The following is a 16982-nucleotide window of genomic DNA, read 5'->3' as shown; positions in this document are numbered from 1 at the left end:
AATTGATAGATTTTTTAAAATCTAATTTAATGTTTTAAGCTGTAAAGCAAAAACAAAGCTTTTATTGCCTCAGCTGGATAGTTCCACTGAATTTTAATCATTTAAAATAATAAAAAAAAAACCCAATATGAAATATATGCTTGTGGTCCACATTCAATGCCAATTAAATAATTCATTATAGAATTTGAAAAGTGGGACTGTGCTTAGCCACAAAATATTAAAATAAGTTTCTAACCTATGAAGCAGAGAACTACAGGTCATTTTTAATGCAGACACTCCCTGCTTCAGAGGCAAATCCTGGAATAAAAATATGAGAAAATAAATGAGAAAAGAGCTGCTGATTATTCCAGATATCAATTATAAAATGAGAAATAAATAGAAAAAATATATAATCGACTGAATTGGAGGCAAAATGGAACTGGTACCGTCACTATGATTGTTTTAAAATCTACAAGAATAAAAGTGAAAAAGGTTTGATTTGGAACATGCTGGGCTGTAGAAGATAAGCAAGTTAACCACTGAGGGTCTCCAGAAGTTGGAAGTGGCAGTTCAAAACCATGATCTCTAAAATAAATAAATCCACCCTTTATCACAGAATGAAAAACAGAAGAAGGACGTATTATTGGATGGATTTTTCTTATTGGCAATTGGTTACCACTGTCCATTTCCTCTCTCTTTAAAAGGCCTCCTTGATTTTAACTATTAAGGGAATTTCTTCAGATGAGTTAACAGTAAATTTTATTGGCTGAAGTCTAACAAAAAAGAGTTAAACAGAAAAAAATCTCTGGAGAGAACCAGAATTAGTTCTTATAAAAAGGTTTTTTATAAAACCATTTACCTATTATGCCTAACAAAAAAAGTCAAAAGTAGATCTTTTCAAAATGTGTGGCAACTGGCATAACAACTCATTGAAAAATGCTACTACTAAACCCTTAACAACATAATATCAAGAGGCACACTAATAATGTTAAAGTTGGAAGTTATCAGTCCTATACAATTTTATCTTGTATAAGATAAGGAAAGGTTTACAATCATAAACACATACAAAAATGAAAATAGGTAACGTGACAGACAACTAAAAATGTTTAAATCTAAAATTAATTTTTATCTATAGCCATGTATGCTACTGTTTTAAAGTGGTGTAATATGATAAACTTAAAACTGTGATGTGCAGTTACTGGAATTGCAACATCCACATCAATTATATAAAGAGTGAAATGTCAGAATGCCAATATTTCGATAATCAAAAGCCAAGTGCCAAAGATCTATTTTTAAATTGAAAACATGCACCAAAACACTTAAACCATTTGAAAGAACTAAATGCACCCACAATTTTTCATTGCTGTCAAGGCTGAAGAGCACAGTTATTAATATTAGCCATCAATAATGAAATCTACATAATGCCACATGGAAAGATTTTTCTCAACTACCATGAGTTAAAGCACTTAGAGCATTTAGATGATACCAGTTCCATTTTCCAGTTTGTATCCTTGTCAAATGCAGTAGCTGAAATTGGAAAATTCAGTCACTTTAAACTGCATTCCAATTTAAAGAAAAATTTTTTATCAATTTCGTATCATGCATTAATGCAATGTTTTCTTAGTAAATAAATATTTTAAAAGATTTGTAAAAACTACAAAATCTAGATACTAATGTCAGTGACAGTTTAGGAGCTGATTTGTAGCCACTTTGGGTTTAAATAACAAGGTTTTTCCTTATTTTTTGAAAAATATTACAGAATTCATTTTAGAAAAAATAGAGAAGGTATTATGTCTAACATTCCTCCATCTGTTCCAACTATTGGCAAAAAAGTAACTAAACTTTTTGTGTGTATGAGTCTATGTTCATCATTTTCAGAGAAATACAAGTATGCAGCATGCAGTATTTGCAGTGGAACACACAAAGCATGCAGCATGAATTCTGTGAACTTGTATTTCTATAAAGCAGCTTTCCCCCACCCACTCTTTTTGAATCTAAGTACCATGCACATGAGAATGCAGAATATGAACATCTCAGGGATCCCTGTCCATGACAGACGGAAAGTTAGGTGAAATGTAATCATGAACTCAAAAGCAAGTTATATATTTATGAATTTAATATGCAAGCTATAACCTAGCATTGCTCTTTGAAGTATGTGTGATTTCATCTTGCAAATCTTATTTAAAAATCATGGTTATAAAACCCAATTGATTTAACTGTACGTAAATATCTGTTCTGGGACAGGTATGCCAAACTGTGATCTCATACCCTACATAAGTTAAAATATTCTATACATTTTCCTTTGACACCTAACACACATTATGAATATTTTACCTGCAGTTTCCTGGATATACTTACTAAATAAAAAGGTTCATTAGCACAAAACTATAAAGCTGAAAACATAAACTCTGTCAAAAGACAGTAGTATCATTTAATTTTAAAAAATTACTTTTTAAAGGTTACCTCAGTTTGATCCTAAATTACAAAGGTTCTACTCATTTTAAGAATACAATGAATATAAGACAAATTTTTTTAAACTATAAAACTCTTTACAATAGTATCATTATCCCTCTGATGATGATGAAAATGGTGTATAAAACCCTTCACATAAGCATGTTACATTCTGGTTAGCAAGACATCACCTAAGTGCATTAATAATGCCAGGTGAGGTGGTGAAGTAATAAGGGATAAGAACTATGGGCCCCTAGAGAGTATGGACAACATCTTTCTCATCTTAGACCCTCCTGACACCTAACATACTATGACTTGCATGTAGTAAAAATTCAATTTTTTAATTAAATTGATTTATGAGAAGCCAATATTTGATATGTATGATGAGTTACATTAAAGTTAAACTGGTAAATAAATGTACCAATGTGTTCATAATGGACACATTATCAGGTCAAAAAAAAAAAAAGATTTATACCTTGCTATAATAGCATTAACTTATACAGGGAAGGTTCAGAAGTAACTTAAGAGTTTAATGGTAACTACTCAATATTTCTACAAAGAATGTGCTAATAACTTTCTTTCTTGAAACATACATAAGCCAAATTACCTACTTGTGTATTAATCCATAAATTCACTAAAAATAACAAATTCTTAATATTATCTATTAAAAAGTAAATGCATAACATAATAGCAAGAACATTTTAGATTTCTAAACAGTAATTTGTCATTTCTAAGCATTCCCAGAAAAGCACAATGAATTCCTGGGAATATTAGAAATGTTCTTAAAATATTTACAAAAACGTTTTAATCTATATATTATTAAATTTCAAGAAATAGCTTAACTGACATTCCATAGAATTAAAATGCTAATGTAATCCTGCCTCTTCTATATATTCCTTTATAAACAAAATATGCTAACTACCCCTCCCATCCCTTTTTGGGTTTGAATGCCCATCTTTATCTGTTAGGAATGTAGAGACTATGTTTAATTGCTGCTTATTAAAATAAAAAACTCCAGCATAAAAATGTTTTAATAATTGCTTTTATTTTCTCACCAAGCAGAACAGTCATAATGTATTCTTTTTATAACCTTATAATTTATTTGTTTTTTAAATCCCTTACCAATCCTTCATAAAGTTGAAAGTTTCTTCCTCTTAAAATTATTTACTCACCTAAGTAATGTGTGAATAAATTTTTATTATTTCTTTTATGAAAAAACTTATCTTTGAACTTAAAAGAATTTTATTTTTTTTTTCACTTTTTAAAGAGTTTTCTTTCTTTCTTTTTTTTTTTTTGATGTGGACCATATTTTAAGTCTTCATTGAATTTGTTACAATAGTGCTTCTGTTTTATGTTTGGGGGTTTTTTTGGTCACGAGGCATGTGGGATCTTAGCTCCGGGACCAGGGATCGAACCCGCACCTGCACTGGAAGGCGAAGTCTTAACCCCTGGACTGCCAGAAAAGTCCCCAAAAAGAATTTTATTTTTCCATAGCTTTTTCTGTGACCACAGAGAGCACAGCAACACCAAAGAGAAAACTGATAGACCATTTTTATAACTTACTGACAGAAATTTATAATCTCAAAAGAATAATTTTTAAATTTACAAGAAAAGCATCACATCTATAGTATTCTATATCTAAACATAAAAATTTCAGACTTGTTAGATTTATTAATTGGCAGTAGCCAATTACTAGGCCAAATGCCAGTAATGATGGTGAACTTAAACTGTATATTTGGCTTCTTTCAAGAACTGATGTAATCATTAACGTTCACTATGAATATTCAAAGCACTTGGGATAAAAAGAATAGCAGATAATATCTTCCTGGATATTACAGAATTTGCAAGTACAGTTTACCCTTGAACAACACAGGTTTGAACTGCGTGGGTCCACTTATTCACAATTTTTTTTTTAAATAAATACATACTACAGCACTAGGCAACTTGTGGTTGCTTGAATCTGTGGATGCAGAGACAAGGATAAGGAGGGCTGAGTGCAAAGTAAGTAATACATGGATTTCTGACTGTGCTAAGGGTCAGTACCCCTACCACCCTCGACCCCGTGTTGTTCAAGGGTCAACTATATTATTAATTTGATTGGAAAGATGAAAATGGAGTTTTAAGTGGTACCACATAGAGAAACCCATGTAGTTTATATACTGCTTTCTTAAACTGTATTTTAAAATTAAGAACCATTAGTTCTAGATTTGTAAACGAGAAATTATTTAAATTATCATTATCATTTTAGTGCTTTAAATACCATAAAAAAGAGATGATACTTTATGTGGAACTAACCCAACTTTTAATAGAAACCTTTGAAATTAGAAACATTCTTTAAAGTCCTCAAAAGAAACAAATACCTTTCACTGATTTAAAAAAATATGACAGAAATGACATTTAACTAAGCTTCCAAGATAAAAATGTGGTCCCTAGCATTTAAATATGCACTTATATTTTATAACTTCTCAACATCAGTGCAAAATCAGTTGAGTTACCTTAAAAAAGCCGTAAAAATTTGCAAGTGTGCTAAGTGAACCAATAGTGGAACGGAGAGGGAGTAAACTACTGACTGTTCAGAAAATAATAATAAAAATCAACACAGGTCATTTGGAAACAATTTCTGGTCTAAAACCCTTACTGTTCAGTCTCAGTAATTCTTTTTAAGTATTTCCATTTTTCTTACTGGTAACAATGACTTCAAATCTAAACATTTGTCTGATAAAAGTCACCAGATACAAGAATATATTTTCAGATCAAAGAAGAAAGATATTGAGAGAAAAAAATTATAAGGCCAACATTCATGTTGCCAAGGGACTGAAAAATCTAGAACACACAAAGTGGCTGCAAACCTGCTTTGTCAACACCTTACATGCCAACCTTCGTTTTCTACTTTTCTTCTTCTTCTTCTTATAATATTAAGGTAAAGTTTAAAACTTTACAAAAAAGTTTTAGTTTCAATCAGTATCAATCCACTATTTAGAAACAAAAAAAGAAAGGAAGGAAGGAAGAAAGAAAGAAAGAAAAAAGACTTAAGAAGAAGTCTGAAAACGAGACCGACCTATACCCTGGGTGAGATTGGATGGGTTAAATGTCTCTGGCACTATTTGTCTTCACTATTGACAGACACTGTCACACAACCCACCACACGATGCCTGTCTCTGAATGGCGAAGCTAGAATGCAAGTTAAGTGTATTAATAGAAAAAACAACTAGCATCCCAGCATATAAAATTAGCAATCCAGATTACTTTACCAAAAAACAAAAATAAAAACAAAACAAAAAAAACCAAAAAACCAAAATTGTAGGGTCGATCATTTAATTTACATGTTTAAAACAGTTCTAATTTCCCATTTGTACTTTTCCCACCCAACATAGGTTTACATGCTACTATAAGCAATGTTTTAAAACAAACTTTAAAAAATTAAATTATTAACATCCAAATAAATGCATGTGGGTAAATTTCTTATTCAAAATTTTTGTTAACTCATATTCACCAATTTGTTCTCCTGTTTACTAATGCAATCTAATCCATAAGCCAGAATGTTCTCTCTAGGTGTTTTTAAACTATGCCCTTACCCAAATTCCCTTAAAGAGTATACGACGATATGTTCTGACCAATACACTCAAGCACTAAAAAATATATACATTTTACCAGCAAAAGAGTAGTTTCATTTCTCAGGCCAACTTCCAAACACTTCCTCATCACCCCCCCCTCCAAAAAAGTTACTAATTTACACTTTTTAAAAAGATTCTTGGCCATGCCGTGCAGCATGGGATCTTAGTTCCCTGACCAGGGATCAAACCCTTGCCCCTGCATTGGAAGTGAGGCATCTTAACAAATGGACCACCAGGGAAGTCCTAATTTACACTTTTAAATTAGATATGTTACTGTGCATAAAACGTTTGATCCTAGAGGCTCTATTTAAAAAAAATAATTAGCACTATTGCTGAAGCTGAAGGGGTTGTTACTGATTTACTAGAGACCATCCTTCTCTCCTTCAGTCCATCAAACTGCCAGTCATAGTTCTAATACTACACAATAATTACGCTCCCGCTTTTAATCTAAATTCTCCTAAAATAATTATTTTTATCTTGTCTGAGTGCCATTAATAAACATTCACAGAGTATTTATTAAAGAATGTTTCCTGAAAAATAAAATGCTTACAAAATTTGTAAGTGTCCTGACACTGAGAGCAATGTTTTAAATATATATTTTATCCTATTCAACCCTAAGTATTTAATCACAGTGTAAAATAGGTACTAGGTACATATTACACAATCTGTTTTTTAAATCCTTTCCTCTTGGAAGACAAAGATGCTTTCTATCATCCAGTGATTTAAGTACTACAGGGTAGCATCAGTCATTGATACTGGGTGGAGACCAAAAATCCCAGAAAGAATCCTCACTCTCAAATAATTTAAACACAAAACGGAATAACTATACTAGCTGATGACTACATTTATTGTTGTCAAAGACCCCAAGAAGAACAGGGTTTTTTAAACAAAAAGACAGCAATTATACTACTTGAAAGGTAATGTTTACTTTAAGACAAAAAGAGAGATTACCACCACATTAACTTAAGAACTGGAGAGAAAAAAACAGTTCTGAGGGATGCTATTTGAAGGTCACTTCAATGCTTTATCATATAATACCTTTTAAAATGGTTTAAATTAAATAATAAAGTCATTCCTATCAACTCTAGTCCAATGTCTTCATATTTCTTCTTTTTCAGAGGTGAACAAAAAAGGGAAAATAGTATTTGTATCATTAAAATCTTCTGATATAATAATTCAGAATGGTTTTACAACTGGATCTGGATTACAGTGTACATTAGATCCAATTGTAGATAAAATGTCTAGACAAAAAACAGAAGTCATAAATTGCTCTACTAGAAGTTTTGATAATTGATCACGCAACTTTATCATTTCATTTTTTAAAAAGTGGGAAGAGAATTCTAGGAAGAATACTTAATCAGTCAACTTTGCAGAATCATCCCTTTGGGAAGTGTCTGTTCTCCCTATGATTCATCATCCTCTAGCAATGCTTCTTTTATTTACAAGGGCTCCTAGTGAGAGTGTCAACATTAAAGAGTAAGTCAGAAAGGAAATCCCATGGCCCATGTGTTGTCTGATATGCAAAACTTCAAAATGAGGTAAAAAACAGACTGAGAATGGAAAGAAAGAAGCAAAATAAAGCTAAAAAACTTGTTTTTATAAAAATAAGATCTATTTTTTAAAACCTTACTAACAAATGAAAGGAGAAATCCATGTGGGAGGGAGGTCAATGTTTACCGAACGATCACTGATTATCAGGCAGTATTAAGTATTTTACATATTTACCTTCATAATAATCTTAAGAAAAAGTTGTTGTTACTGTCTACTTACAGGGGTAATATGAGAAATTTACTGAACTTCCACAAGGTTCTGTCTATATGATAGAAATGATATGATAGCAATCAGATTCAAATTAGGTCTTTATGATTCCAAAGCTCATGCTAATTTTATTATATTTCACATATGGGAAAAGAGAAATAATGTCATAGAAACAGGTGAAGTCTTTTGTTGTATCCTACCCTAATCAATTCCCCTCACTCCAGTCCCAGCTGGAGTGTTTTTATACAACTTTATTACTATTATTTATACAACTAATTATTATAAAACAATTAGTTATGGCAATACTTTTTGCTTATTATCAATCTTATTGGTAGCATAAAAAAAGTAAGCCTACTTCTGTGCATTAATTTCTTAATGTGAAATTCTACAAAACACATAAACAAAAAAAGAAATTGTGTCTATTTGATGTATGTAATTTGTCTATGAATGGCTGAAAATCTGTGTGCAGTTTTAAAATGCTATTCTATAGACTCAGGTAATATAAAAATCTGCTTATTCTACCAGAAAATGAAAAAACCACGATATTTATAAAAGTTGCTAAAAATTAGCAAGAGGACCAAAAAAGGTAAACATTTAGGGAATAAACGATTAATAGGCCATGTGTACTTTCTGTCAGTGAAAATGTATAATATGGATAGTCTCCTGAATTGGTAACTGTTTCTGAATTAACCATTATGGCCCAAGTTTGCTGATGCTCTCCATTCTAATAACGCAGATGTTAGTAGTACACATCTATACATACGTACATACACACATATTTCTATATGTATAAATGTATGTATTTAGATTTACTATGTAATTTTAAAAGTCAGAATGAGGAGAAAAGTTTTTAAACATGTTGTTACTTCAACGTGTTTGTAGCTAGGATCTGACTTCCTTCTGGAAGTGGTCCAGTTTTCTAGGAAAAGTAGGAATGACCATATGGAATAACCAAGATCAATTCACACTTCAGCTCACAACATCAATATGTAGGTTACATAGGTGAATTACTTTTCCTGTTAATGGGCTTTGGGTTTAATCTTCGGAATATATACTACATAAATGGCCCAAATTCTGAAATATGTTAACCTAGTTAGCCCAGGAGAGCAGTCAAAGGCAAATTTGCTCCTTAAATTTAGTCAACTCAAGAAAATAAGAATTACATAACTGCAAGTATCTTCTAACACTAGTAAACAAGTTACAATAAATTCAATGGGCTAAGTACTCTGTTACTGTAAATAACTTTTATAAACAATTTATATTCTTCTAGAAATAATATTCCTATTTTTTAGATCCTGAAACTTGCAGAGGAGAATGAGTATGGCTTTTTCAACTCAATGTCCTACACACTGCCTAGTCCAGGATCTTGTGTTTCCCTAATTGAAGTGACAGAACATTATGCTAAATTCCCTAAAGTACAATGGCAAGGAGAAAAGAACTTAGACCTTAGTGGGAAAGAAGAGAGGTGTCTTGTGACTGGAAGGATTGAGTTATGATATGATATGATGGACGGATCATATATATATGATATCCATATCCACACCATATGATATGATATGGATCATATGGATCACTTCATGTAAATTGTAAAGTACAATTCCTATCACATAGTAGGAACTCAAAAATGATAGTTTATATTTTCTTCAACCCAATTTTTGTATAGTTTTGCTGTTATGGATGGTCTACAAATTTCTATGATTTTAATTTAGGTGATTAAGGTGTCTGAAGTATTGGGATAGCCAAAAAGTTCATTCGGGTTTTTCTGTAACATCTTATGGAAAAACCTGAATGAACTTTTTGGCCAAACCAATAAATTAAAGCATAGCTGTTCTTTGATTATAGGACATTATTTAGTTCTCTAGTGTCCCCTCCTATACTGTAAATAGCACACAGTTAAGTTCTTTCAGTATAGAAAATACCTGTTAGGTACTTGCTGTAAGCATAAAATTCAAAGCACTATTTAATAAGTCTCTTCCAACAGAAAAGTTTATTATATGGATCACTTCATGTAAAATTATTAACTTTAATTACAGCCTTTAAAAACTTTTGTATGTGCTTTATTAGTGTATATACCTATACATGTTAAAAACTGCTACCAAATATTCATATACTGAGATATTATTTCTAAAGAGGACTAATATATAATTCCTGAAAGTAAAATAACAACTTTATGAAAACAACAAAAGAATTACTAACTAGTTATTCTTAAGATTCTCTGGCTGAATTATAAAACCTATGGTTTGATTAATTCATTGTTTATTTCAAGAATTAGAATTAAAACATTTTAAAGAAACCTGAAATAATTACCCTAGCAAAATATTTTGATATAAACTAATAAACATGATGCTACATCCCAAGATGAGGACAAATAGAATTTAGGATAGAACAAGAAAATAATTTGATTTCTTAAAATGAAGAGTAAAGTTTATTGTTCACTTCTGTGAAAGACTCCCTATTTTAAATAAATTAAGACAATCTAAGGATAAAACTGTAAACATGTAAGTAGATTTTTAAAAATACTCGATTGGTATGTGAATTGTATCTCAATAAAGCTGTTATTTAAGAAAAATATCTGCCATATCTCTTTTCAAAAATCCAAAATTCTAGTGTAACTGTTTTAGTTCTCCTTAATAATATTTCTTATATTTTAGTTCCTTCCAACCTATACTGTAGGATTAAAGAAACAAACAAAAAGAATCCTTTCACAACTTTCATTTCTTCTTGATCAACTCCTTATTTTGCCAGAATTTATCAATTCATGTAGATAACTTTTTTTTAATAAGTGATAATTTTTAAATTTATTTATTTATTTATTTATTTGGGTCTTTGTTGTGGTGCACTGGCTGCTCTAGTTGCAGTGAGTGGACTCTAGAGTGTGCGGGCTCAGTAGTTGTAGCACGTGGCCTTAGTTGTAGTATGTGCGATCTTAGTTCTCTCACCAGGAATCGAACCCTGGGCCCCCTGCATTGGGAACGAAGAGTCTTAACCACTGGACCACCAGGGAAGTCCCTGGATAACTTTTTTGTGTTAGGAAAACAGTCTCTGTCTTAATTACTAAGAACCTACAATATTCTTCAGAAAGTCTGTACTTCTAAAACTTTTATTCATTTATATATTGAACCTCAAACTCCTAAGAAACTTTCTAGTGCGACAAAAACAGATGCCTTTTAAAAATGGGGAAGAGTACGGATTTCAGACTGTTGATTTCCAACTACACCTCCCAGATTGTGACACTTGGCCCTATGGAGAGGGGAGGAGTTGTAAGGAAGTAAACCTCTCCCCCATTCCCAACTCTGGGTCTTACCAGATAAAAGATGTTATTAATGAGAGTATGTAAAAGTGTGAATAGTGTAGAAGCAGAAAAAAGGTTTAAGAGATATTCTTTTTACCCAGTATTCTGGATTGTGGATTAGCAGCATCATGTTTACTCATTCCTTCAGTAATACATAAAGGGAAAAAAATCTAGATTGGCGAATCTGAGAAACACATTTTTAATAATTAAATAATTTAAAATGTACATGAACACCTATATGCCCAGCCTCTAAATTTTAAAATTTAAATTGATTTAGAATTTGTGAAACACAAACCTTTATGGCAGAACTAGAAGTCTGTTCCCACCAGGCCCTCATACCTGATAGCAGCCAATCCGGCTCCTTCAAAACTCTGAAGAATTAACTACATCAAGAGTCATCATTTTTATGCATTTCATATTTAAACAGCAAATGCTATAGATTAAAAAAAAAAATCAAAGAAGTCTAAATTAATGTATCTTTCCCTAAACATCTAGTCTTTTGGCCAGGAAACACTGAATAACTGCTAAGTTACTCCAAATCTCTTTGACATGTATGTCACTAAGGACATTAATATGTCAAATAAAAAAAGCAACTCTAATTATACATACTAACTGATATCCCTACTATAACTATTCTGCAATTTAAACTCTCTTACCTATAATGTTACATGACAAAGACTCTATTCTACCAATAAGACATTAGAATTCTAGAATAAGACTATGTTGGTTAAAAGTAAAGATGTGTAAAAAAAATTACAAACGACTTGGTTTTAGATCGTAGAAACTTTCTGTGTGTGAATATATGAAAATTATCAAGGTCACCTCTTTACTCTCTTCACAATCTTTACAATGCCAATAACTTCTTGATCTAATAAGAATTCATTACTTCAGAATACTTCCTTTGGTTAATTCTTATTTTCATGATTTTTCAACTCAAAGCCTTCATTCAAATTTATCTGGAGAGGATTATGGAGGGAGGGAGGGAAGGAGGAAACTTCAACATTCCATTAGTGACTCAAATTCAAAAACTTTCAATATTTATATATAAAAACTTCTAAAACTGAGTTTGGTATTATTTCAAAGGAAGTGTTGTTCTTTTTCCAAACCTAGCTAACATTTTTTCAGCTTTTAAAAGGAACTGGATCTACTGTCAACAGATGTTAAAAAGCACAGAAGAAACAGACTTTTAGTTCTATACAGATTCAACATGTCTTTAAACAAATCTCAAAAGATACAAAAGAAATCAGTTAGTCAATTTCTACCTGTGGATTTAAAGTGAAATATTTCATTAAAATTAAAAAATATATATTTTATTATCTGATACTATTTTAAAACTAGATTAAATATTTAAATTTCAGAAAAAATATTCAGTGCATATAAAGTGAAACCAGGTCATCTTAACAATTCAATTACTAAAATGTTCACAATTAAATCCACAGAATCTGTTAGAAAATGTCTGGCAACACATGAACAGTGAGCAGGGCTGGTAGGTTTCTTGGCCATGTTTAAAGTTTTCCTGCCCTCAACCAGGAAGGCTGCATATTGCACTATACGGCTCAGGGGAAAGATTGGTACACAAGGTTAACTGGACTTAGGTTAATGCAAATAAGAAAAGTACCCAAAGTTCTATTATAGTACCAATATCCTCATTTAAATCACAACCTTCCGCTTCACTGTTCTTTTTGAAACAAAAAGAATTTACTGAAAACAATGTTTTGATGGATTTTAAGTACCATTTTAAAAGATGAGAGGTATCATATTAGGCAAGAAACCTCTAATTAGTAGGATAGATTAAACTTCAGAGTATATATATGTAATTTTCTAACTTTTTTAAAACACCAAACACACTTAGTAGTCTATAAACCCAACTAAAAAAAGAATTACAGTTGGGCAATCTAATATTACTGAAAGCATTCTTTATTAATTTATCACTAATCAAGACATTTTTCAATTAGCTTGTCTGTCAATCTTGTAATTCAATCAAAATTTGAACCAATTTTATATAATTATAAAGTGTATGATTTGAGAGCTGATTAAAAATAAACTTGATAAATTTCAAACATTACTTTCCATACTTTTTCACTGATATAAGAAAATGTCTTTATATAAACATTACATTCAAATCTTCCATTTACTTTCAACTGAATTTAAAATAAGTATAAAGTCACATATGTTTTTAAATGTAGGGAAAAGGTTACAGTAACATGCTACAAACAGAAAAGACACTTGAGTGCTTGAGTCCTTTTTTCAGATTATACAAAATAAAACATTTTCCCCTTTGAGCAAATTTTTTAAAATAATTGTTTTATAGAGACTCAAATATAATTTTCTACCCATAGCTTGGTATTTATAATAACCTTTTTATGTGCAGTGAACAAAAAAACTTTAAACTTGTTCCCATAGTTGAAGATAAGGTCCATTCTGGGAGATGGCACTAATAGATGTGCCAACGTGAAATTTTAAGAAATAACAGTTGTATTAAGAATATTGTATACTGAAAGTTTTTAATGTTAAAAGTATGTAGTTTAAAACCTCCTAAAACAAACCCTCAAATCACACTCTTTGATATGAATTTTGCCAGCACTGTTCATGTTGACCAGATAATACTTTTTCTTTTAAAAGTAAAATGAAATGCATACCAGCAGCAACTACAGCTGGAGGAGGCGAGCCTGCCTCACCACCACTTGTCTGACTCATTGATGCTACAGATGGTTCTCTAGATGGAGGTAACTGTAACTCCTTTGGGAGAAGATCATAGACAGATTCTGTTGGGGGAAAGGGAAAAAACTTTTTTTAAAAGGAGTATAAGTCAATAACCTAATTATGAGCACAAAATTAATGTCTTTTCACTCATAAGAAGAACTATATTATTCATACACATACACTAAACTTCATATAACTACTGTTGTAAAAATTATTAGCAAATATTTTTCTATTATATACTTTTATTGAACTGAATAATGAATTTTCCATTCATTCTAACCCCTGTTTTCTTCTTGGTTTTATCCCTCATGCTTACGATGATCTACAGAAAAAGTTATTAAAATTTTAAAACTGTATAAAACTAGACAGAAGAGATGTCAAATAATCCAAGATGCTCCAATATCTTCCTTTGAAAAAAAAAAAAAAAGAGCATAACTTATCATCCTTTACATATGAGATGGCATGTACTAGTGTATATCAGCTTTAAATTGGCTTCTCCAATTAGACCAATCGTCTACTGCTCTTTTACTCAGCACCTTTATCAAATATTTTAATTTGCTATCATAATGCATTTTTCCCTCCTAAAGAAGAGAAAAAGAGAAATGTTATGGCTCAAGGAACTACTTCTTACTCTGAGGTATCTCCAACTCTAGAAAGGCACAAGTATAGGATACTCTTAAATCACTAAGCACAAGTGCCTATATTAGATTATGATTACTTTTCTATCCCAGATTAAAGAGTACTGTATCTTTTTAATATATTTTATAATATTCTAATTGTCCATAAAATCAAATTTACATCTACTATTTAAAAATTGTTTTATAGTTATTATTACATGGTTTTTGGACAGAAATAATTATCAAGATATCCACTAAAGGTAGTAGAATCAATGTTGGAAGAAACTTCAAAAGACCAGTTAGAATCATATGTCTATTTTCTAAAGAATCGAGGCACAGAGTTTAAGGGACTTGCCTAGTATTCTAAGAAAAGCAACATTCCAACTATTAAAGAAGATTATTAACTATTTGTACTAAGTGATTAAAAAAATAAAGGTAGCACTGTAAGACATTTTATCCTTGGTAGCAAACAATACTGTCAGTTAACTGATTACTGAATTCATAAATACTTTGATCCTCCCAGTTAAAATACGTATCCTGAGTTTCATATGGATAGGAATAAGAAAGAATATCATGAAGGAAAGCTAAAATTAGAAGTTGTAGTATTAAATGATCTCTGTTCACAGTAAAGAATCCACTTAAAAATTTTTCTTTCGAAAAACTATTACCTAACACTTGAAATTTTCATCTTCAAATCATTTAGCAGATGTTACATCTGTCTGAATATAATATGCCCTGACTAAAATTTTTCAGCTTGTTAAAATGTTGCTAAAAAACTTAAGTAGATTACTTCCATCTTTCAAATAATATAGGGGGGATAGTACAAGAAACTAATTAAAACAAATGTCACATCATCAAACATAGATTTTAATACAATTATTTTTCTCAATCCACGTTGAAAACGAGACCCTTATACATAGAAGAAAAGCATATTCAAGACCTTTTTTTGGGGGGGGGTGTAGGAAAATAAACAAAAAGGAAATATGAAAATAAAAATTAGCTTAGAGAAAAAGAGAAAGGATCTACCAAAATGCATTTATGTCAAGGGAAAAAAAACTTAACCTAGTAAAGCCCCATCACTAACCACATTTCACTTTCCCAAAGAAGGACATAGAGTCTAAATTAGAGGTATAAAAGCAATGTCAATAAAAATACATTGGAAAGTAACTAAATATAGAACTTGTTATATTTCAATCTTCCCTATAGCCTACCCCCAAACCAAAGTAATAAGCAAGTCAAGTGGAAGGTGTAGGAAGCATGGATTCATTCCTTCACCAAAGGTATTTTCTGATTAACTGACTCAAGTGTTTGGAAAATTAGAGAAGTCAGAAGTTTCTTCCTATCTATCCAAGGAAAACAGCAGGTAATACAGTCCTTACCATCACAGGCTCTGACTTCAGACAAAACTGTGTTGGCTCTTCTACTTTAAACAACTTCTCTAAGACTTAAATCCTCACTGAAACTCTTCTTTTACCCCATTATCTCAAAGATTCCCTCCAAGATATAACTGTACACCATGACCACATACCTTGGTCTTACTCTCAAGCCTGCTTCCCATAAAACATAAAAAGATTAAAGGGATATAAATTATGCTGTTAGTACTATTGTCCTTTAGTCCTAAATTCAATCCAAATTAAACACTTATACAGTCTCCACTAGCCAATGAGAGAACTCCTGAACAAGAGCACAGGTCCTTTAAATCCATGAAAACAACAAATAGTCCTCCCTCATGTTAAGCTGCCATATCTATTTTTCTTGCATTATCTTTTAAATCAGTTAAATAGATAAGGAGGAATGAAATTCTAGATTTATAAGCAAAGAATATGAAGAAAGAGAATGGGAAATCTATAACGGAAAGGCAGTTTCCTGAGACGACTTCCTTAGATAACTATAACCTCTACTACTTTTTTTTTTTTAAAAACCTACTAGATTTTAAAAGAATCTACTAGATTTTTTTTTTTTTAAAGAGAAAGAATGGTTACAAGGTTTCTTTTCGGGGTGGTAAAAATTCCAAAATTAGATTATGGCAATGGCTACACAGCTCTATAAATATAAATAACTAAACACCACTGAATCTGCACACTTTATTTATTATTTTTTTTAAATTTCCTTACCTAGAGGAACTTACAGTTTAGCAAAAAGCAATACTCTGTTCAACCCTCAGTGCTCAACCTTGTTTGTATAATTCCGCTTATATGAAATGTCTAGAACAGACAAATTTATAGAGACAGAAAGTAGGATAGCGGTAGCCTAGGGCTGGGTGAATGAAAGAAAGATGGGTGACAGCTAAAAAAATATGGGCTTTCTTTTGGGAGTAGTGAAAATACTACAAAATTGATTCTGGTGATGGTTTCACAATACTGTGAAGAGAATAAAAACCTTTCAACTGTATACCTTAAATGGGCAAGTTGTATTATATGTGAATAAGATTGTTAACAAAAAACCTACATAACCGAACATTTGTTATCTCATATTTTCTGTGGACCAGGAGTCTGGGCATGGCTTAACTGGGTACTTTGCTTAGGATCTCACAAAATTGCAATGAAGGTGTTGGGCAGGGCTGTAACC

General features: G+C 31.3%; 1 protein-coding gene across 9 annotated transcripts in view; it reads right to left on the bottom strand.

The window, feature by feature from the left end:
- NFAT5 (nuclear factor of activated T cells 5) overlaps window positions 1-16982 on the bottom strand; it is a 132073-nt gene that overhangs the window by 45223 nt on the left and 69868 nt on the right. For 7 of the 9 annotated variants that reach the window (XR_010938927.1, XM_067718329.1, XM_067718331.1 and 4 more), the window contains one exon: window positions 13734-13859. Coding sequence is in view for 6 of the 9 variants with exons in the window: in XM_067718329.1 (XP_067574430.1) it covers window positions 13734-13859 (126 nt within the window). In the remaining 3 variants the exon portion in view is untranslated. Of the gene's footprint in view, window positions 1-235; window positions 298-5488; window positions 5602-13733; window positions 13860-16982 lie in introns of those variants that run through there. The other 2 variants (XM_067718335.1, XM_067718334.1) reach the window with 2 other exon arrangements.

The sequence above is a fragment of the Pseudorca crassidens genome, chromosome 20 (genome assembly GCF_039906515.1).
Source record: "Pseudorca crassidens isolate mPseCra1 chromosome 20, mPseCra1.hap1, whole genome shotgun sequence".
In the NCBI taxonomy this organism is placed as follows: domain Eukaryota; kingdom Metazoa; phylum Chordata; class Mammalia; order Artiodactyla; family Delphinidae; genus Pseudorca; species Pseudorca crassidens.
This window is presented reverse-complemented; position numbering and strand designations above follow the sequence as displayed.